This window comes from Mandrillus leucophaeus, unplaced genomic scaffold, assembly GCF_000951045.1.
Source record: "Mandrillus leucophaeus isolate KB7577 unplaced genomic scaffold, Mleu.le_1.0 Scaffold18, whole genome shotgun sequence".
Lineage (NCBI taxonomy): Eukaryota > Metazoa > Chordata > Mammalia > Primates > Cercopithecidae > Mandrillus > Mandrillus leucophaeus.
In genome coordinates this window covers 6007095-6030055 of record NW_012101809.1, presented here as the reverse complement: position 1 = coordinate 6030055, position 22961 = coordinate 6007095, and the positions used below count along the sequence as shown (strand labels likewise).

The 22961-nt window shown below is 38.7% G+C and overlaps 1 protein-coding gene across 1 annotated transcript in view; it reads right to left on the bottom strand.

The window, feature by feature from the left end:
* Positions 1-22961, bottom strand: part of CFAP58 (cilia and flagella associated protein 58) — a 106402-nt gene that overhangs the window by 79161 nt on the left and 4280 nt on the right. The window contains exons 2-8 of the mRNA XM_011977520.1: positions 20837-21118; positions 17255-17403; positions 14194-14350; positions 13008-13202; positions 10453-10590; positions 7526-7685; positions 1979-2061 (exon numbers count right to left, since the gene is read on the bottom strand). Coding sequence (XP_011832910.1) covers positions 1979-2061; positions 7526-7685; positions 10453-10590; positions 13008-13202; positions 14194-14350; positions 17255-17403; positions 20837-21118 — 1164 coding nt within the window. The remainder of the gene's footprint in view (positions 1-1978; positions 2062-7525; positions 7686-10452; positions 10591-13007; positions 13203-14193; positions 14351-17254; positions 17404-20836; positions 21119-22961) is intronic.

The window sequence follows — 22961 nt, the reverse complement described above, 5'->3', positions numbered from 1 at the left end:
GTTTCCCTGAAACACAGAATGAGTAGTAGTGCAATCTGGCAGCCACGCTCATGCAAAAGGATTCACCTCTTTAACCGCAACTGAATGGATCAAATGACCCTTCCCCAGGACTTCTGAAATAGGGCCTTTAGATTTGTGCAACTCAGTAGAAGATGTAACCTTGGGAGATATTGGTGACAGTCATTTTTTGTCATATGGACTGGAAAACAGAGAGAGACAGTGACAGTCTTCATTGAAAGAAGAATGGAGCAAAAACTCAGGAAGTCAACTGGCAGAGAGAGATGCTTTCGTCCCAAGAATGCCAGGCCAGTTTCCAATGGGTTCCTGAGGCCCAGCTGTATCCGTGAGTTCCATGAGGCACTTTAGAGTTCTTTCTCAAATCTCTAACCAACATAGAACAACAGATAGATCTGAAAACTGCTGGACAATAATCAGGTAAAATGCCTATTAAATGTTGATTGGGTGACAATGTAGAAAACAGAAAAGATCAACTTTTTTTTCAGGTATTGGGTTAAACATTTGTTCTATAAAAGATAAAGCCATTTCCACATGACACTAAAAGAATCAAAATATATTCATGTTGCTACCTGTCAAAACCATGTCACTCATTCTTTGGATGAAGGTGGCATTTCAACTGAGTCAATGGGGAAAGAATGTATTATCAATTAAAGTTCATTGCATACCTGCAGAGTCGGGTGCTGTGCTAGGCACTAAGAATACAAAGGCCAGGAAATAAAAAATACAAAAGTATACCCTGCCCCAAAGGAAGAATGGACATTAATCAAATTAACAAATAAATGTAAAATTACTATTGTGCTACATGTCTTATCATGGCAGAAAACATATTGGTTGTTTATCAGTACATATAAAATACAAATGGATTAAATGCGTGTTGAATATAAATTTAAAAATCTAAATCCAACATTATTGTTTATATGTACAAACGTATAAAATAAAAAGCAATTTCCAAGACTGTCCAAGAAAAAAACCACTTCAGTGATTTTCTTTAAAAGTGATTAGCATGTGAAGATCTAATCTACCAATTCCTGAGATTCCCTGAATAGTCTATTTTAGGCTAAAGTATAGTGTATTTTGTTAACATTTGTTTGATTCTGGGAAACCCAAAGAAATAATGAAAGTCAGAATGAACAAATACAGACCGTTTCTGCTTTGATGAGATGAAACTGTCTTGGTCGAAAGCCACACGGCTATTATAGAAGCACCCTGCCACCATCCCCCACAACCCTCCCACCATCCACACCTGGCCTGTGGTTGCTTCCTCCCTGGAAGAAATCCTTGAGCAGGAAAATTTACCCTAAATCCCTGTAGTTAAACTCCTAAAAGTGACTGTCAATGGAAAAAATCTTCAGGAAGTGGGATAGGAAAAAGGAGGGGTCCTACATTTAATGGAGAATCTTCAGATCTCTGCCTTCAAGCTCCCATAACCCCTCCCTTAGCTTTGGACCACACTGAGCTGGAAGGTCTGACAAGATAAGGACAGAAAACAAAACCAAAACTTACAACAACCCTGAAAAGATGGAGGAAAGCTTAGACCTGCCATTCCTACACCTAACACCTCAGAGTTAAAATTCAGTTAGCATTCACTTGTAATGTTTGGATTAGCAAAAGTTGTCGATTATAGATATTAAATTCACAAATGTTGATTAACTGCTTAGGATGCCAAGTAGCACACCAGCAATGAAAACAAGAATCCACAAAACACTCTAAAATCTCCTCCTGGCTTATATGCTAATTCCCCAAAGTCTTTTTGTGTTCTCAGGTGATAATGCAATTGCAATTCATAGCCAGTGAATGGTAGACTGTAGGCAGCGGCTTAGAGGAAAATTAAGCACTATTATTTATTCTAATCCACTTCTGTTTGCCTTGGAGTTTTCTTTTCCCATCCAACTGGTTATAGCCAGATATTACAGTGCTGAAGAAAGACATTTATTTACCAGTGTGACTGTAACACACTCACCTTATTTAGTATGTCCCTTTCTCTCAGAAGCTCGTCCATTGCCTTTCTATCAAGTTCTGCTTGTTTCTTTGAAGCCTCCACCTCTAAACCCCCAGGGAGAAAAAATAATAATAAATGTAGAGTCGATCTAAGAGAATCTACAAAAGCTGAAGTGAAACAAAAACTGCTTTACATGTTCGTCTCTAGCTATAAAACTACTATTAACCGAGTGTATGTGACCTTTGGTATAACCAAGTGAGGTAGGTCTCCCTCTCTCACTAAAGAGATGGAAACTGAGGCTTACAGAGATTAATCCATTTGCCAAATGTCTGAAGCCAACAGGTGACAGGGCTAAGATTTCTCTAATGCCAAAATGTCTTTGCTCTTTTTTTTTTTTTTTTTTTGAGACGGAGCTTTGCTCTGTCGCCCAGGCTGGAGTGCAGTGGCGCAATCTCGGCTCTGCAGCCTCCACCTCCCAGGTTCAAGGGATTTTCCTGCCTCAGTCTCCAGAGTAGCTGGGACTACATGTACAGCACCACCATGCCTGGCTAATTATTTTTTGTATTTTTAGTAAAGACAGGTGAGGACAAGCTCTGATTTTTTTTTTATCTTGCCCAAATTCCTATCTAAGAGGTCGGGGGAGTCATGCCCTAAAACCATAAATTCTCATCTAATGGGTTTTATTTCACCCTGTATATCGTGACTTACTTTCCAATCTGACTGTGGCATAACAAGGAAGAAAACTGAAATATTTAACCCCAAAATATATTTCCTTGCCGTACCTTGAAACTGCCCTGCAAAGTCTCTTGTGGGAAAAATTCACATTCTATAGAGAATCCCCTTTTCCCTTGTTTTCCTTCCTTCCTTTCCAGATCCAGGAAATAATCAACAAAGAGCCAAACACACTTTTAGGTCCAATAAGAAACATTTTACAACCTGCTCTCTCTGAAGTCTGCTGTCTAAGAGCTTCCTCTGCACAATAAAACTTGGTCTCCACAGTCCTTTACCTTAGCCTGAGCATTTCCTTTCTGTTGATCCCAGGTCTTCGGATAAATTCAACTGATTGTCAATCGGAAAATGTTTAAATTTACCTATAGCCTGGAAGCCCCCTACCCACTCCCCAACCCCCGTTTGAGTTGTCCCGCCTTTCTGAACCAAACCAATGTATTTCTTAAATGTATTTGATTGATGCCTCATGCCTTTCTAAAATATATAAAACCAAGCTGTACCCCAACCACTTTGGGCACATGTTCTCAGGACCTCCTGAGGCCATGGTCAGTCACATGTGGCTCAGAATAAATCTCTTAAAATATTTTACAGAGTTTGATTCTTTCATCAACACTGGGTTTCACCATGTTGGTCAGGCTGGTCTCGAACTCCTGATCTCAGGCGATTTGCCTGTCTCAACCTCCCAAAGTGCTGGGATTACAGGCAGGCATGAGCTACTGCACCCGGCCCCTTGCTCTTTTTAATGTTTTTTATTATACAAGTAAATAGAAATACAGAACGAAATTAGAAATTCAGATAAATGGAAGTGAAAAAATTTAAATCAACCAGAATCTACTTAGTATTTTAATATGTCGCTTTCCCAGCTTATTCTTATGTAAATATACATGTGTACATAAACCTAAATATATTTATATCTATAATTTATAAATATATATATTTGTAAGTACACATACACCCCAAAAGGAAATGATAAGTATATATAGTACACTCCATATTCTGTATAGAGATTACAGAATATAGAAACTTTTTCCTTTTATTTCATTTAATCTCTCAATCTTGGTTTTGTGGTTTCAACATTTGGTGTTGAGCTTTTCCCCAAAAAACAGAAGCTTATTGTACACACAGTATACTATTTTGTAGCTTGCTTTTATAATTAACAAGCATAGAATAAATGCCTTTCCATACTATAAATGTGCATCAGCATCTGAATTTTTAATAACTCCATGGTTTTTCACTGTGTGAAAATACATAATTTATCTTTTTTTCTTTTTTTTTTTTTTTTGCAGTTATACGCAACAATCTTGTGAAAGTTCTTATTCATATTTTTCCTTTAGAAGAAGTCCTAGATCAAAGGGGATTTTTAAAAGACATTTCTCTGCTACTGCCAAATTTCTCTCTAGAAAATTAATAGCAATTTAAATCCACACCCAAACCACCCCTGGATATCATCGTTCTCTTTGATCTTTGACAGTCTGATAGATGTTTAAAAACCAATATGTCAGTATTTAATTTGCATTTCTTTGCTTAGTAGTGAAGTTTACTACTTCTTCATGTTTAATGACCATTTATTTGTATTTCTGTTTTTCAAATTGCCCAATTTGCCCTTTACCAATTTCTCTCATAATATGTTTATCCTTTCTGGATTTTTTTTTTTTTTTTTTTTCTGAGACAGGGTCTCGCTCTGTCACCCAGGCTGGCGTGCACACTGGAGTGTGCAACTACAGCTCATTGCAACCTCTGCCTGTCAGCCCCCTGAGTAGTTGGGACTACGGACGTGTGCCACCATGCCCAACTAACTTTTATCTTTCTTTTTTTTTTCTGGTAGAGACGGGGTTTTGCCATGTTGCCCAGGCTGGTCTCAGACTCCTGGGCTCAAGCAATCCATCCACCAAAGTCTCGTAAAGTGCTGGGATTACAGGCATGAGCCACCACTCCCGACCTTTTTTGTGGACTTTTAAAAGAAGCCCTTCACATATAATAAAGAGCTTTGACAATCTTTTAGTCAATTTGGCTTCATTTATAGAGAATACAGAATATAGACAATTTTGACTTTTATTTCATTTAATCTCTCAATCTTGGCTTTATGGTTTCAACATTTGGTATTGACTTTTTCCCCCAAAACAGAAGCTTATTGTCATGCCATTATTTTCTTAATAATCCATACTGCACACTGGTGTGAAACAACACTTTACCTTAGATGATAATCCTGGGTCTTTTCTGGCCTTTCCAATCTTTTTCATTGATCTGTTTATCTGGACATCATCGCTACATAATTTGATTATTGAAGCTTTATAATACATTTACACATCTGGGAAGGCAAATCTTCCCTTATTTCCTAGATTTCATTTCTATTTTGTATTCTATTTCTATTCTATTCTATTTCATTTCTATTTTCATAAGTTTGTTCTTCTGGAGGCACTCTAGAATCAATTTTTGAGTCCCATACAACATAACTCACTGAATTTTAAAGAGACTCACTCTCTTACCCAGGCTGGAGTGCAGTATGTGTGATCATAGCTCACTGCAACATTGACCTCCTGGACTCAAGTGATCCTCCTGCTTCAGCTTCCCAAGTAGCTAGAACTATAGGCATGTGCCACTACAGGTGCACAGGAGCATGCTACCACACCTGGCAATTGTTTTTTTTTTTTTTTGAAGAGAGAGTACCTCAATATGTTGCCTGGACTGGCCTTGAACCCCTAGCCTTAAGCGATCCTTCTGTCTCAGCCTCCCAAAGTGCTGGGATTATAGGTGTAAGCCACTGTGCCAGGCCCCAACTCACTGAAATATTTTTGGAAACATTAAATATATAAATTAACTTGGACAGATTTATATTTTTATCCTATTGAGTTTTCTCATCCAGGAACTTGATATATCTCTCCATCTTTCAAGTCTTCCTTTACACCCCTCAACAGAATTTTGTGGTTTCTTAAATATATAGATCTTGCAGATATCTCGGTAACTTTATTCACAGATATTTTATTACTTTAGTTGCTATTGTGAAGAGAATTTTTTCCATCATATACTCTAACTGATTTTTTTTGGTATGAAAAAAAGCTATTGATATCTACATATTTATTTTATAACTTCCCACTCTACTGAACTCTATTAACCTCTTTTATTAGTTCTGGAAGTTTTTCAGTTTATTTCTTGGTTTCTGTGGTAGAAAATCCTAACATGTAGGAAGGAGCCCCATGCTCCTAACCGTTATGCCCAGTGCCACTTTTTTATTGAACACACCAAAAGAACATGATCCCTAAGAAGAAATAACAATGTTGATGACACCTATAAAGTAGTCAAAAGAGAGAGAATGGTAACTTTGTATACATGATTTAAAGATGAAGAGTTGGGCTTAACGCCAAATGGGTAAAACTTCTTTTTCGAAAGCTTAGAACTATTGCAAGCAAATAGAAGTTTAAATATGGAAGTGTTTTGATAGCCAGTTACCAAAAAAATGCTCTTATAGTTCCATTTTTCTTCATATCTGTCACAGAAAGTATTAGATTGAAAACTCACACTAGACTGTAGGTATCCTGAGGGCAGAGTCCTCCATGCACCCAGCACCTAGAATAATGCCTGCCCACAGTTAGGGTTTGATTTATTGAATGGATGAACAGAGAAACTGTTGAGATAGGCTGCAACTGCATCTCAATAAAACATTATTTCTTGATGTCTTAGAAGGAAAAATATCCACCAAGACCTAAGTGACAATTTTTTTTTTTTTTTGAAACAGAGTCTCACTCTGTCACCCAGGCTAGAGTGCAGTGGCACAATCTCAGCTCACTGCAACCTCCACCTCCCAGGTTCAAGCAATTCTCCTGTCTCAGCCTCCTGAGTAGCTGGGATTACAGGCACCCACTACCATGCCCAGCTAATTTTTGTATTTTTAGTAGAGACAGGGTTTTACCATGTTGGCCAGGCTGATCTTGAACTCCTGATCTCAGGTGATCCACCCACCTCAGCCTCCCAAAATGCTAAGATTACAGGCATGAGACACCGCGCCCTGCCTTAATTTTTTTTAATACAGAGTCTCACTAGTGACAAATATTTCTAGTAATTCTATCCAGAGATTTAGATTGTACCTAACTTTTAGTGAGGAATATATGCTTTTGTGCTTTTACGTATGTTGTCTCATTCAGTGATTGACAACTGACAGCCACCTGGGTAAAGTCAACGGGACACAGATGTTCCTGCCTCACACACTTCAGTTCCACAAGTGCTCTGTGTTCACTTATTTCACCCCAACCACCAGGTGTGGGGAGATGGGATCTAAACCCAGGCAGCTCTGACTCCAGGGTTTGAGTCCCTACTGACTTCTCTGTACCTCTCTGTGACACTTAGATTTTCCCTTCACAGGTGGGTTATAACTGAGTAAGACAGGGGTTCACCACATGGCAAAGTACTGACAGAGAAAAGATGTTAGAAGCCATTCATTTTTGTTCCACTGATTCTTACTGCAATATTGTCCCAGATACTGCTAATGAAGGACATTCATTCTAATGTATCCACTATCTTCTGTGGAAAAGAAGAACTAAAGCAGGTCATGTGAACCTCAGACATAAAAGTTTAGATGCTATTTATTCCATGGACAAATACTGAGCAATACTTCAGGCTGGATTTTCATTTTTGCCAATGGAACCTGTGGAAGAACTGTATAAGGTAAGAGTTTAAGGTGTTCAAAATGATGCCCCCCACCCACCCCATATTGACTGTTTACCAGTGTAAGTGTTGTTTTACTGATTTCATTTGGCATGGGTTGTGTTTGTAAACATGGGTTACAAGATAACATCAGTCACCAATAAAATGTTTCTAAATGAATGAAAGCACAAAATGGTTTACCTCTCTCTAATCCCACGATCTGATTTTTTAGGGTTTCTTTGTGCTGTTCGACTTCTGCCTTTTGATCTTCAATGTGGTGCAGTTTCTTATGGATTTGTTCTCTGATTTTGTTGAGCTTCCCTATGTCAAGGCGCATTTGATGGACTTCTTCCTCTTTGGCCTGTAATTAGTGAGAAAGAATTAATGAGACACTTTGTAAACGAAGAGCCAGGAACTGGATGATGGTAAACTCAGAACCAATAAAAGGAAATTCTTCCCATGGCAATGTAAAGTTGTTCTGTGAGATTAAATCAAGCATACACAATTTGGTTTTGAGAGAAATTTTAAAACTCTGTTCACTGAATAAAATATGTGGTTATGTTTTATATTTTTATAAACTAAAAATAATAAAAAGATTGAAAAATTTTGTTTCAAGTCACCATCTGAAATGGTTTTGCTGTGTCCCCACCCAAATCTCATCTTGAATTCCCACGTGTTGTGGGAGGAGCCTAATGGGAGGTAATTGAATCATGGGGGCAGGTCTTTCCCATGCTATGCTCATGATACAGACTAAGTCTCACAAGATCTGATGGTTTTAAAAAGAGGAGTTCCCCTACGCAAGTTCTCTCCCTTTGCCTGCTGCCATCCACATAAGATGTGATTTGTTCCTCCTTGCCTTCCACCATGATTGTGAGGCCTCCCCAGTCAAGTGGAACTGTAAGTCTAATTAAATCTCTTTCTTTTGTAAATTGCCCTGTCTTGGGTATGTCTGTATCAGCAGCATGAAAATGAACTAATACACCAACTAATTGTAGAATCAAATAAGATAAGAATGCTAAGTTATATGTATCAAAAATATGTGAATTTTGTATATAGCATTTAATTAGCAATTTTCATGGACTTATGAAGTGACTTCTCTCAGAAGGTTATTAACATGCTATAAAATATTCAAACACTCTTTTGAACTCACTGGGCCATTGTAGGTCAATTATATACACTAGAGAAGGGGTCCTCCTTCCTCAAAGTATGTTAGTCTGTAGGTATACATATGGATAAGTGGACCAGATATTTCATAGTATGAATAGGCAGTCTATAAAATGGCAAACAGTCCCCCAAAAATAATCCCAGCAAAGAAAAGCACCTGATTTTTGCCTACAGACTTCAAGCTTTCCAGATTTTGGAAATTTTAATTAAATTCACTTTTTAAAAATTTTTCCATTAGAAGTGACTAGAAGAGCAGCTGGGATTCTTTTGCAAACAAAGGTTAGCAATTATCTCTGCTCATAACAATGAAGAGACTAAAATTAGCTGTTCATGTTATCCTCAGATTATTGCTAGAGGCCGAATCCCATCAGGCTCATGATCTAATAACAGAAATAGTCCATCTTTCAAAATGCCCCATTCATGCTACTAAGGGAAAGAATTAATGGCATGAGTCTTTTTCGTTTAATTTTACCTTAGGGGCTAATATATTATTTTGACTTAAGTAGTCATCTCATCTCTGCTTTAACTTATTGCATTCTCATAAAGAATGGTTTCAAGTCTACCCATTCTGGGCTGTTTTAAAAGTTTTTCAGCGTCAGACCCTCAGACCCTATAGGGTTCAAATTAGTTGATGTTAAGGCCTCCTCCAGTTCTAAGATGTTCTAATTCAGTGGTTATTAATCCAGACCCCACAGTTAAGACTTCAGAAAAATCCTGGAAACCTCTCCTATTTTTGGGATGCATGCAACACAAGATGTAAGATATGCAAATAAGTGTGTGCATGTGTGTATTACCATCAGATTCTCAAAAGAGATTGTGATACAAAAATGTTATGGTTCTCTGCTCAAATCTATGTATTATTCATATATATATATACACACACATACACTTTAAGTTATCGGGTACATGTGCACAACATGCAGGTTTGTTACGTTTGTATACATGTGCCATGTTGATGTGCTGCACCCATTAACTCGTCATTTACATTAGGTATATCTCCTAATGCTATTCCTTCCCCCTCTCCCCACCCCACGACAGGCCCTGGTGTGTGATGTTCCCCTTCCTGTGTCCAAGTGTTCTCATTGTTCAATTCCCATCTATGAGTGAGAACATGTAGTGTTTTATTTTCTGTCCTTGTGATAGTTTGCTAAGAATGAAGGTTTCCAGCTTCATCCATGTCGCTACAAAGGACATGAACTCATCCTTTTTATGGCTGCATAGTATTCCATGGTGTATATGTGCCACATTTTCTTAATCCAGTATCTCACTGATGGACATTTGGGTTGGTTCTTGCTAGACTACTCTTTTTACATCCAGTATTCTAACATAACCAGAGAAGGGAATATGGATTTTTTCAGAATTAAAGTGACAAACATAAAGCTGCTCTGTTAAGCAGGTAGGTATACAATATATATTAGAGTATAAATTGTTATCTAAACTTAATTTGCAAGCACTCTTCAATGATAGCAAGGAGAAGAACAGGAAATCTGTCTCAAAGTATACCTTGGACAGAAGTGAAAATCATGATTCCACAATCCTGTAAGTAAATACTAGGTAGTATCAGTCTCTCCCCCAACAATTCCATCCCACCTTCTCCAACAAGTAGTAAACTATAATCTGAATTTTTTTGCCGTTCACATGTATGAATGAATTTCTAGCTTTGAGCAACTGGTTTCTTGCAAGGCTGGTTACAGAGATAGACATCTGAGCTCACTTTGGAAACCATTTGCATAACGATATGATCAATAATCAGGTTTGCAATTTTATAAGAATGGAAGCCATCAAACTCTGCTTCTGGGCATAAAGCAATCACTATAGGCTTGCACCTGCCTCTGATGTGTCAAGGCACCCAGTAGAGCCAACACAGGTTATCCAAGCGAGGGCTCCAATTGCCAAGGCAAACCTGTGTTAATAGGGAATGAGGAAGGAAGAGCTAGGGAACAGACATGTCACTTGGTGTTTACTTTGAGCTCCAACGCCTTCTGTTGGTTTTCTTGGGATAGCTGCTCACAAACCAAACTGTGCTGCTCATTCTCTTGCTGAAGTTTAGCATTTCTCATCTGAAATTGCTCGAGTTCCTTTGCAGCTCTCTCATTCAATATCTGAAAGGGATGGAATGAGCTGGTTAATGCTTTTTAATCTGATTACAATACTTGTATATACACACAGGGGGGCCCACAAACCTCCTGGGAAGATAACAGCAACCCTGAGTTTTTGTCTTTGTAGAAATTGTTCTTTATCCCCAATGAAAGCACTAACGCACTCAAATATGATGAATGTTAAACGGTTGAGGAAAATGATGCCTTCTAATGAATAACACAGTGAGCATAATTTTTTTTTTCTGAGAGCCTTGGGAAGTCTTGTTCACAGGTGGTGGATAAATATTTTAATGCCTGTTTGCCATTTGGCAGGCTTTGCATACGCAACAATTGCTATAATCATTGCAAATGAGCTAGAGATTCAAACGGATTTTATAAGCTGTGGGGCTTGGAAGCTACATCTTCAGAAGCAAATCCTGCATTAACATGCCTGCAACATTTTCATCAACAGAACTGTTCACTAACACCAACACAGAGACAATTTTCTTTTAATCTAACTTAACTCAAAACGATGGAACAGCAGCGGAGTGATTTATATCTGCTTGAGTTCAGTGTCAGCCAGATTTTCCTCTTCTCCGCCTTGACTATCCTGAGCAGATATGGTTTTATAAAAACAAAAGATTATATCTTGGGGGCTCATTTCTATTGGGGGAATATTGAGGAGGTGGAGGGATAGCAAATGAATTGCAGGATAAAAATAGAAAGACAGCTTAAGTAATGTCTGCAAAATATAACTCCCATGCACACAAAAATTAAGCATGAAAAGAATCCAACCAATTCTCCATCAATAGGGACTAAATAAAATGTAACCGGCTATGCTAAAAATGAAATTGTGTTTCATAGGAGGATAGTTTTTATCCTGATGTCCAAAAGCCTCTCTCCTATGTTTCATGCTCAAAGAAGTCTCATGTTTTTCTGCTGGAGGCAGCACATTGTGAATTATCTATTTGACTTCTGGCTTTATATAAAATTAATAGAGCAATGGACAAAAAAAGGTATACTTATATCTATTTTTGAGTATAAAACTGCTATATGGCTTGACAATTCTTTGGAAACAAGCTTCCTGAGGAAAAACATATTTAAGAAAAGACTTTTCAATTATATGAATTGCTTCTTTAAAAAATGAGAGAAAACATAATACAATTACCAATACTTGTGCCACCTTAAACTGCTATAATAGAGAAAGTGTTAAAAACAGTACCATAGTAAAAATAAATAAAGACTGACCATAGTTTGCTAAACTTGAAAATAACTTAAAAATAAACCTATTGGCTGGGCGCGGCGGCTCATGCCTGTAATTCCAGCACCTTGGGAGGCTGAGACAGTTGGATTACTTGACGTCAGGAGCTTGAGACCAGCCTGGCCAACATGGTGACACCCTGTCTCTACTAAAGATATAAAAATTAGCCAGGCATGATGGCGGACTCCAGCTACTCGGGAGACTGAGGCAGGAGAATCGCTTCAACCCAGGAGCTGGAGGTTACAGTGAGCTGAGATCATGCCACTATACTCCAGCCTGGGCGACAAAGAGACTCCATATCAAAAGAAAATAATAATAAAAATAAAAATAAATAAATAAAAATAAAACTGTTAAAAATAAATTATTATACTCACCCAATGGAATACTGCACAGAAATGAGAGCTTATGGTCTACTGAGCTCTGTCCAGTAGAGCTTTCTGCAGTGATGTAAATATTCTCTGTCTGTGCTAATATGGCATCGACTAGCCACCTGTGGCTACTGAGTACTTGAAATTATGCTGGCATAACCAAGGAAATGAATTTTTAATTTCATTTCATTTTAATAAAGTTGAATTTAAATAGCCACTTGTTGCTAAGGATTACCATATTGGGCATCACAAGTCTATAACTACATGGCAACAACATGAATGAATCTCACAAACAGAATATAGCAGAAGTTAGACACAAAGAATATATCCTGTAATATTTTATTTCTATAAAGTATGAAAACAGGCAAAACCAAACTCTGCTTAGAATTCAGGATAGCGGTGGTACTTTAGGGGGAGAATGACTAAGAGGGAGCACAAAAGGGCTTCTGGGGGTGCTGGTAATGTTCTGTATCTCCGGCTGGGAGCAGGTGACCAAGATGCGGTTGAGTGGTTAAAATTCATCAAGCTGACTTGTGACATATACTCTTTTCTATATGTGTAGTATAGATCAATAAAAGGTTAAAAAGAAACTTATTAACCTGTTAGAGCTGGAAAATTTAAAAAGGGGGGCATAACTACCTCATAAGAGCCATTCAAAGACCAAATTGCAATGCTAAGTTTTACATCATCACCACGAGTAGTGAAGGGAATTTGCTGCTTTCCAAGAGAATTCAAAATGCACAAATGGGTGTGAACAAAGGTGCCATTCTGGGTTTTTCTTGCTTTTTAGCGAAGGCCCACACCCAACTCACCTTCTGCTCCTTCAGCTGCTGCTCTAGCTTCTGAAGCTCCTCCTTGCTCTTCTGCACATACTGCTGCAGGGCTTTTATTTCTGTCTGCCTGCTGTCCATGTCTGTCTGAATCTGCTTGAGCTCTTTCTCTAGTTTTTCCTTCTTCCGGAACTCCCGGGAAGCTTCGTTCTGACGTTGCTGGATTTCTTGTTGGAACTAGAGGGTGCGGGAAGGACAAGAGAGAAAGAGATGAGCCCTGACCATGGCAGGTCTCAGCCAGCCAAGCCCCACCCCGCTCTCTCAGGTCTGTGATTGTCAGGGCAGTCACTTTGCAGTAGCATTTCCCCTATAGGGCAGACATCCTTGAGCCCCAGTGTTCAAACTTTTCAGGAATATTCTATACTGTTTCTCAGGGCCTTGAAACCAAATGACTACTCTGATGGTGGGCAACAAATCCACAAAGTATGGTACAAAATCAAATACATATGGAAGCTCAGAGTTCTAGGGGCATTAAACATGGAAAGAATTCATCCGATTCTCTATCAATAGGGACTAAATAAAATGTGACTAGCTACCCTAACTATAAAATTGTGTTTTACATGACCCTGGATATTGCTAAAGAGAGCACTATACGTTTATCCTGATGTCCAAATTCTATGAAAAGCCTTTTTCTTATCTCATGTTCAAAGAAGTCTCACGTTTTTCTTTTGGGGACTGCACATTGTGTATGATCTATTTGACTTTGGGCTTCATATACAAGTGTTCAGAAGGAGTCCACTAAATGGCTTTCTAATAAAAAATAAAGAAAGAAAGAAAGAAAGAAAGAAAGAAAGAAAGAAAGAAAGAAAGAAAGAAAGAAAGAAAGAAAGAAAGAAAGAAAGAGCCAAAGAAACAACTCCCACCATCCCCAGGTGCTGGGCCCCCTGGCCTCCATGGGCATCATCTTTTTGAGCCAGAATTGTAAGTAGGGAGTGCCTGCCTCAGTGACTTCTCAGACAGAGCATGCAGAGAAAGAACAAATCAAGTCGCTCAATTCAAGTAAAGCTCCTCTCCAGAGAACAAACTAAAGAGATAAGCAGAACTGAGGATGCTTCACTTGGGCACAAGGGGGTAAATTTGAGAAAGGAACAAGAAGGGAATAGAGACCGTGGAAGGACAAACATCCCCTGGAAGGAAATCTTCCTTCTTCTTGCCCTCCATGGCGGACCTGACTGATGGTGTGTTCAGCCTCCTCTTTGGATCGCTCTGTCTCCTGCTGCTGTTCAGTGGTCTGAGCTAGGGATTCTCGTAATTTTACCACTTCTGATAAGAGCTGGTCTCTCTCTTTTGTCACTTCTTCTTTGAACTTCAGTAAATCTCGGATGCTAAAAAGGAAGAACACAGGAGTCAGACTAAATGGCCATCCTCTCAGGGGTCCTTCATATCATTCTCTGAGCTCATTTTCATGGGAAAGATGTCAGGTCAATGATTAACACTACTCAGGCATTAAAGAGAAAGATCTTTATGCCATGATATGGGATCAGATTGTGAGATGTTAACTGGAAAGAAGTACTCAAGATAACATGCATAGTATAATTTATTTTTTTATCTTTAAGAAAATACAATGTCTATTCGTGCATGAGAGAGTGTGCGTGTGTGTGTGTGTGTGTTTGTGTGTGTGTGTGTGTTTTATAGACATTTTTACAGAAGCCCAGAAAAACATATCACTGATTATCTCTGAAAAATTTAGGGTGGAAGGTTGTGGAGGTTGATACTTTCCACACCTCTATATTACTTGAATTTGTTGCAATAAGGCTATGTTGCTATTGTGAACTCTGGTAATTAATCCTAAGCAGATGTCAATTTAGGAAATTATTTGTTTAATATATCCACTGGAGGGCTATGATCACAGCTATAAACTCTAGAATAAAACATAAACAGAACCAAATAATATGCTTTGCTAGTTTTCTATCCATTTACCCAAAGAGATTAGTTTCTCCCAAATGAATGCAGCCTGGATAAAATGTTACAAAGAACAAAATTGGGAAAATCATTCATGATGCCCATTTTTGGAGGTTATGTGATAATATTCATTGATTTGAATTGTAAACCAGTTACCTCCAAATTTCAAAAGCCATTCCATATGATTTGGCATGACTTCCTGCAGAATTAGCACTTTGCAAGTGAAGCTCAGTGTCTGATACGACCTCTGCAGCAGAATGAATGTAGAGCAAGGCAGTTCTTGGAGCTGAGAAGGCAGAGGAGAACTTGCACTGCAGACTCTTGCAGCTGACAGTCATCAAACGACTGCTCAAAACACAGTAATTTGACAAAGTGTATTTACCAACACCTCTGATGTAACAAATGTTTAATAAGGAAACTTTAAATCTGCACTCAAATTCTACTCCAGAAATAAAACCTCAAATTCTAAGGTTACTATGAAGACAGACAGTTACGCCTGGGCACACTGTTAAAGATAAAATTATGGGCTGGATTGTTTCTTCAGTTCTCCTCCTCACCCTCTTCCAATGCTTGTTTAAAATGCCTCGTATCGGAATCAGTTCCCTCGCATTCCTCTTCAGTAGTTGCTCTGAATATGCTTGACTTCCTTAACAAGAAGATAAAGCCCACACTACAGGCATCATATTTTCTGTTTTTATTTCCTATTCCCTCTCCCAACACCTGTACTTAGAACTATCTGTCAATGTTGGATCAACACATCAAAAAAGCATAAGAAACTGAAACAGCAACATCAGATCTGGTTAATTTCCTTGGCTGCCCAAGGAAGTGTATGTTCATTCCTGATTCATTCATTGATGCCATATTTTGCATGCCCCATACAGTGCTGGGCTCCTGGAGGGGATATAAAGGTGTCTTCCTTCAGGGAGTTCATAGCCTAGTGGGTAGAGAAGCACATCAACAAATAATTTTCAATACAATCTGATCAGTGCCATACTGGAGGTAAATGTTGGGTCTTATGGAAATAGAAAACATAGTGACTTTCTGTGTGGTCGTTGGAGTTTGGATGTGGAGAGGATGTTGGAAGAGTGATGCTGATGGTGATGAAGTTAAGACTGTTTGAGATGGGTCTTAAAGGAGGCATAAAAGGTGACCATAGGGAGAATGGAAGAAAAGGCATTCTGAGCATGGAAAGCAGCATGTACAAAGGCATGGAGGTGTGAGCAACTTGATGGGCTGGCACGAGGCTAGAGAGGCTGACTGGGGCAGGTTCTCAAAGGGCTCTGGATGACACATTCAAGAGTCTGGGCTTTATCCTTTGGGTATGGGTAGCTATTGAAAGTGTTTATGCTGGGGATAGGTGCACATGTGTTTCAGGAGCCTAAATTTGGTAGCAATGATGGAATAAAGAAGGACATGTCTTCTGCAGTCAGGGAGACCAGTTAGGAGGCTACTGCCAAATCTGGCAGAGAATAGGAGGCCTGAACCAAGGCAGTAGCACTGGTGACCAGAAGGAGTGAAAGGCCGTGCTTAGAAGACCAAGTCAACAAGACAGTGGCTTTAAGAGATAGGGGAGCAGCAGGAGGGAAGAGCAGCTCTGTTTTCTGGCCTAGAATCTGAAGGTGGGAGGGATGGTGATGAGATTGATCATGGGGAGTAGGTGGGAGAAGCTGGGACTCTAGGCAGAAAATCAGTCATTTATATTCTACACAAATTGGAGAGAAATAAATAAACCAGCCGGGCACAGTGGCTCAAGCCTGTAATCCCAGCACTTTCGGAGGCTGAGACGGGCGGATCACAAGGTCGGGAGATCGAGACCATCCTGGCTAACACGGTGAAACCCCGTCTCTACTAAAAAATACAAAAAACTAGCCGGGTGAGGTGGCAGGCATCTGTAGTCCCAGCTACTTGGGAGGCTGAGGCAGCAGAATGGCGTGAACCCGAAAGGCAGAGCTTGCAGTGAGCTGAGATCCAGCCACTGCACTCCAGTTTGGGCGACAGAGCAAGACTCCATCTCAATAAATAAATAAATAAATAAATAAATAAATAAATAAATAAATAAACCTAACATCTTACTCATTTTGAAACTATACTACTGAATTCCTATGGAGTCAGAAGTTTAAGATAACCACGAATTAGAAGTTCTTAGGTGTGGAGTAAAGAGCATTACTTAAAATGCAACAGACAGAAAACAATCTCTGAGAACCCAATAAAGAAGAGTTTTGTATCACAGAGAATGTTCAAGAAGACACTGGCAAGCCCCAGGCTGTCTATTGAAGGAGGCCTCTGCAAAAGCAAGTTCAACATACATCAACAAGGCTATGACCTACTTGCTATCCTGATCCATTGACAGTCCAGACCCTTGCTCGACTAGTTTGGTCAGGTTCACTATTTCCTCTTTCAGAGCAAGAATCGTCTCCTTGGCCTTCTGCTCTTTGTCATAGGCTGAGTCCACCATCTTCCAGGCCTTTTCAATTTCCTAGATGGGCCATAGGATATCAGTGAGAAAGACCAAACTGGGTTCTAGATGCAAGATAAACTAGCAAACAGAATAACACCATAACCACAGTGTAGTTGTATAAATGTGCATTGACTAAATTGTTTAACATGAGCTAGTCAATAGTGAATAGCACATTGAAAGAGGAGGACTGGACTGGACATGGTAGTACGGGCCTGTAGTCCCAGCTACTAGGGAGGCAAAGGCTAGAAGACCTCTTGAGCCCAGGAATTTGAAGCTGCAGTGAGCTGCAATCATGCCACTGCACTCCAGCCTGGATGACAGGGCAAGACCCTATCTCAAAAAAAATAAATAAATAAAAATAAAATAAAGTAGGGACTGGCAGAGGGTATTTTTTCTTGTGTAGCTAAGTGTGGCTACAAGGCTCACTTACTGCAAGGTTTGCAAAATTAGAAGTGAAAGTTTATGTGCTTTCCAAGTCCAGATATTAAAAGGAAAAACAATAAATTTTATCACATGAGGAATGATCATAGATCCAAGTCCTAAACTGACAGACTGAATTAAACCTCTCGATAGATTTGTAAATAAAAAATACATTTTATCATCTGGTCCCAAGTGAGCTCCTAGTGGCAATGTGAGCTTTAGAACAACCCACACAATGCTGTTCTTTACTGTTACCTAATTGTACCAAACAACCTTGGTAATTCCCATTTTTCAGAAACTCAAGCCCAAGCCTTCTCATCAAATGCTTATATATGGGAAAAAACCCATAACAGGGAATGGAGGCAATGACCCATGCAGGTTTGGCTTCCTTACTATTATAAACTGCAATGTGTAATATTGACATAAATACTTAAAAGTGAATTACAGCAGTTCCAGTAAAGGAGCAATGAACAGTAAATTTTGCAACATGACATAATTTGGATGTATGTCCCTGCCCAAATCTCATATTGAAATGTAATCCCCAATGTTGGAGGTGGGGCCTGGTGGGAGGTGATTGAATCATGGGGGTGGATTTCTCATGAATGGTTTAGCACCATCCTCTTGGCACTGTCCTTGTGATGGTGAGTGAGTTCTCACGAGATCTGGTCATTTAAAAGTGTGTGATGCACACATATGTTCATCACAGTGCTATTGACAATAGCGAAGACATGGAATCAACCCAAATGCTCATCAATGATAGACTGGATAAAGAAAATGTGGTACATGTATACCATGAAATACTATGCAGCCATAAAAAAGTACAAGATCATGTCCTTTGCAAGGACATGGATGGAGCTAGAGTCCATTATCCTTAGCAAACTAACACGAGAAATGACAACCAAATACCACATGTTCTCACTTATAAATGAGAGCTAAATGATAAAAACACATGGACACCTAGAGGGGAATAACACACTGGGGCCTTTCAGAGGGTGAAGGGTAGGAGGAGGGAGAGGATAAGGAAACAATAACTAATGGATACTAGGCTTAATACCTGGTGATTAAATAATCTGTACAACAAACCCCCATGCTACACGTTTGCCTATGTAACAAACCTGCACATGTACCCCTGCACTTAAAAGTTTAAAAAAAAAAGTGTGTGACACCTCCCCTCTCCCTCTCTTGCTCCTGCTCTGGCCCATGTGAAGCATCTGCTCCACTTTGCCTTCTGCCATGATTGTTAAGTTTCCTGAGGCGTCCCAAGAAGCTGAGCAGATGCCAGTGTTATGCTTCCTGAACAGCCTGCAGAACCATTAGCCAAGTAAGCCTCTTTTCTTTAGAAATTACCCAGTCTCAGGTATTTCTTTAATGCAATGTGATGACCAACTAATATACAACAGCTTTGAGTTTTAGGCTACCAATTAACTTTCTTGCAAAATTCTGTCAAGTAGAATGTGGGTCCTTTAAATAGATAAGAACCTATAAGCTTTAGGTTAAAATATTCCACTTGTATATTGACAAGGAATAAAATGGGTGAAAGAGAGTATTTAATGTAACAAATTCATGGTTACTATTACATTAGACAGATTACCTTGGGTAACTATAGCAAATAATTCAGTGATTCAAAGCAAAACGTCGGTTAGTGGAATATTTATTATGTAGCAACCATATGTGCTATGTTTAGCAACACAAATGAAAGATATTTACATTAAAAAAAGATTACAAAAGTTTTATCCAAATCAACTTTCCTAATTAGATTTTAATCCATTCATGACTTCCATTTCCAGATTTTGTTTGTTTTGGGGTTTTTGTTTTGTTTTGTTTTTTGAGACAGAGTCTTGCTCTGTTGCCAAGGCTGGAGTGCAGTGGCACAATCTCGGCTCACTGCAACCTCCACCTCCTGGTTCAAGTGATTCTCCTGCCTCAGCCTCCCAACTAGCTGGGACTACAGGCACATGCCACCACACCCAGCTAATTTTTGTATTTTTGGAAGAGATGGGGTTTCACCATGTTGTCCAGGCTGGTCTCCTGACCTCAAGTGATCCATCTACCTCGGCCTCCCAAAGTGCTGGGATTACAGGCATGAGCCACCACTCCCCGCCCATCATCAGTTTTTAAATTTGCAATGAAAAAATTTTTTTCCATTATAAAACGACTTAAAGCCTTCTTATATTGGTTTTTCAGCAAGGATGGAATAAAGAAGGACATGTCTTCTGCAGGCAAGGAGACCAGTTAGGAGGCTAACATGACAATAAATTTTAAAATAGCACTTAAAAGTGAATAGTTTCTAAGATAATTGATAATCCATATTTAGTACTGGACTTGGAAATTCATTTGAACTGGGTGGCATCTAATTGCATGATATCAAGGCAACTGTCTAAAAATTTTATACATTGTTTCTCATATTTAGGGTTTTAATTATGTTTCAACCTCTTATCACCATGAGTCAACAAGGAACGTTTATATTTTACCTTCAAAATAATGCAACACATTTAAGGATGAAAAAAATCTAGTGTAAAACAAGGCAATACATCCTCAGTATCCCCAGACTGAATCTCTGTTCTTCTATTATGAGGAACTGGGAGGATTGAGAGGAAAGAAAAGGGGTGCTAGGAAGAAAGGTCATGAAAATTACTACCTGGGAATTCTCAAGGCAATCTTTACTAAAACAGCAGAAAAAGCAGAAATATGAAAATATCTTTAACAGTTAAACTCTCATCATGAGGTATTAAATTACTCATCATGCATCAAATAAGACATATTGAGATTCCAAATATTGCATTTACTTATCTCTAAATCTTTTCCCAGAAACCAAGCCAGTAAGATTCTCCATTATTTTCTGCATGATGTGATTCACCCAGGCTAAAAAATCATTTTCTTTGAAAATGAACATTATTCCTTAGGCTTAATGAATATAAAATCATGTAAATTTTTACCTAATAACTCATTTACTACCAGCCTAGAGGTGCCAATGTAATGAGAGAATGATGTTTTAAATTCAGGTTCATTCCATTTCTAGAAGATCACTGACCTTCTTTAGGGATGCAATGGTGGTCTGATCGTCCTGAGAGAGCTTAAGGGCAGTGACGACCTTCGCGGAATTCACTACAATCTCTGCATTTAGCTCTCTGCATTTGGCCATCAGACGCTTTTCATTGTCATAAGACTTTTTCATGACAGCATGAAGCCTCTCATATTCAATCCGAAATTTTTCCAGACTTTTGTCTCCTGAAAGTTCATTAAGAACTCCCTGAAAATCTCTTTCCATTTCTTCAAACGCAGATTCTTCCAGGACTTGCTTTTCACCCTTTTCCTATAGAAAAAAAGCAGGGATGGGAAAGGGCATTGCAACATTTACATCATTACTATCAAGAAATTACTGCTATTATCTCTGAATGAAACACCTCCATACAAGCAAAATTAAAACCACTGATAAGCAGAAAAATTAAGATTATATGAAAGAAAAGATCCTTGTTCAGACCCTGATGCTTATGTACATATATATGTGTGTACATATATATACACACATACACATTATACATTTATACACATTACATATATATACATATAGGCATTGGAATATATATGCAGAATATATATGCATTAGGATAATAACAGTTCCCATCACATGGTGTTGCTAAGGATTAGATTAAATGAGATCACTGATGTTAAACACTTAGCCAAATGCCTGGCGAATAGTAGGAATTCAATGAATTTTCAGAGCTGTTATGATTATTCCAACCCTAGTCTCTTTTCATTGGGCCCTGCTTCTTATTGCCCCTAAGACTGCAAAGGGCGGCGGGGGTGGCCACGGTGTGTTGAGGCCAGACATAGGAAGATCTTGGCATAGATATCATGAAATCACATATACAGTGAAACTCATCTGAAATACGGACTTGTCTCCCAAAAGAGATTCCATCATTTTTATCCCTCAGAAATGTAGGCTAGGTCATGCCCCACGGTGTCCTAAAATGCCCCTGTGCAATACTCATGGAACTTTTCCACATTTGCTTTCCATGGTTAGATGGGAAACAAATTATTTCAAAATACAAGCCCAGACATATAGATATAATTCAAGCAAGTCTGGCTATTACTTAGATGAGAACCTAAGAGCGAGTTGTATCAGAATTCTTCTTTCTCTACTTTTCAGGATTGAACTGTGTCCCCCAAAAAGGTATTTTGAAGTCCTAACTCTGCTAATCTGACCTTATTTGGAACAGAGTCATTTAATAAGTTAAGATGAGCTCAGACTGGAGTAAGCCACCCAGTTTGTGGTGCTTTGTTATGGCCGCCCTAGCAAACAAATCCACCTACTCCTTGTTATGTACAACATAATAAGGAAGAAGAATGGGTGTGGTTAATACATTTATTCATTCATTGAGCAAGTATTTACTGAACATCTGCCATATATAAATTCTGTGATGGATTCTGTAAGAGATACCAAGATGAAGAATAAACAGCTTATCCAAAGGGAATTTATACTTAATTCCTGGTGGGGTATGAATGCAGTTAATGAAAGCATAGAATTTGATTTGATCCCTATCATAAAATGTATTCAAAGTTTTCTATGAACCCACAGAAAGAGAATTATTCCCAGCAGCAAGAATAAAAAAAAAAAAAATCTTAGAAAAGAATTGGCATTTGAGCAGACCCAGAAGGAAAAGTGGAATTTTCACAGGGGAATATGGAGAAAAGGGGCATTCCCAGCAGATGGCAAAGCTTGAGCAAAGCTCAGTGCCAAGCAAGTATCCAAGTTGGCTAAAGAATAAGAGGGATGAACAGAACAGAATAGAGTCCAGAAATAATGTGGCACAGCTACAACCATCTGATTTTTGACAAAGTTGACAAAAAAGCAATGGGAAAAGGATTCTCTATTCAATAAATGGTGCTGGGATAATAGGCTAGCCATATGCAGAAGATTGAAACTGGACTCCTTCTTTCCACCATGTACAAAAATCAATTCAAGATGTATTAAAGACTTAAATGTAAAATCTAAAACTATAAAAACCCTGAAAGATGACCTAGGAAATACCATTCTGGACATAGGCCCTGACAAGGATCTCATGACGAAGATGCTAAAAGCAATTGCAGCAAAAACAAAATTGACAAATGGGACTTAATTAAACTAAAGAGCCTCTGCACAGCAAAAAAAAAAA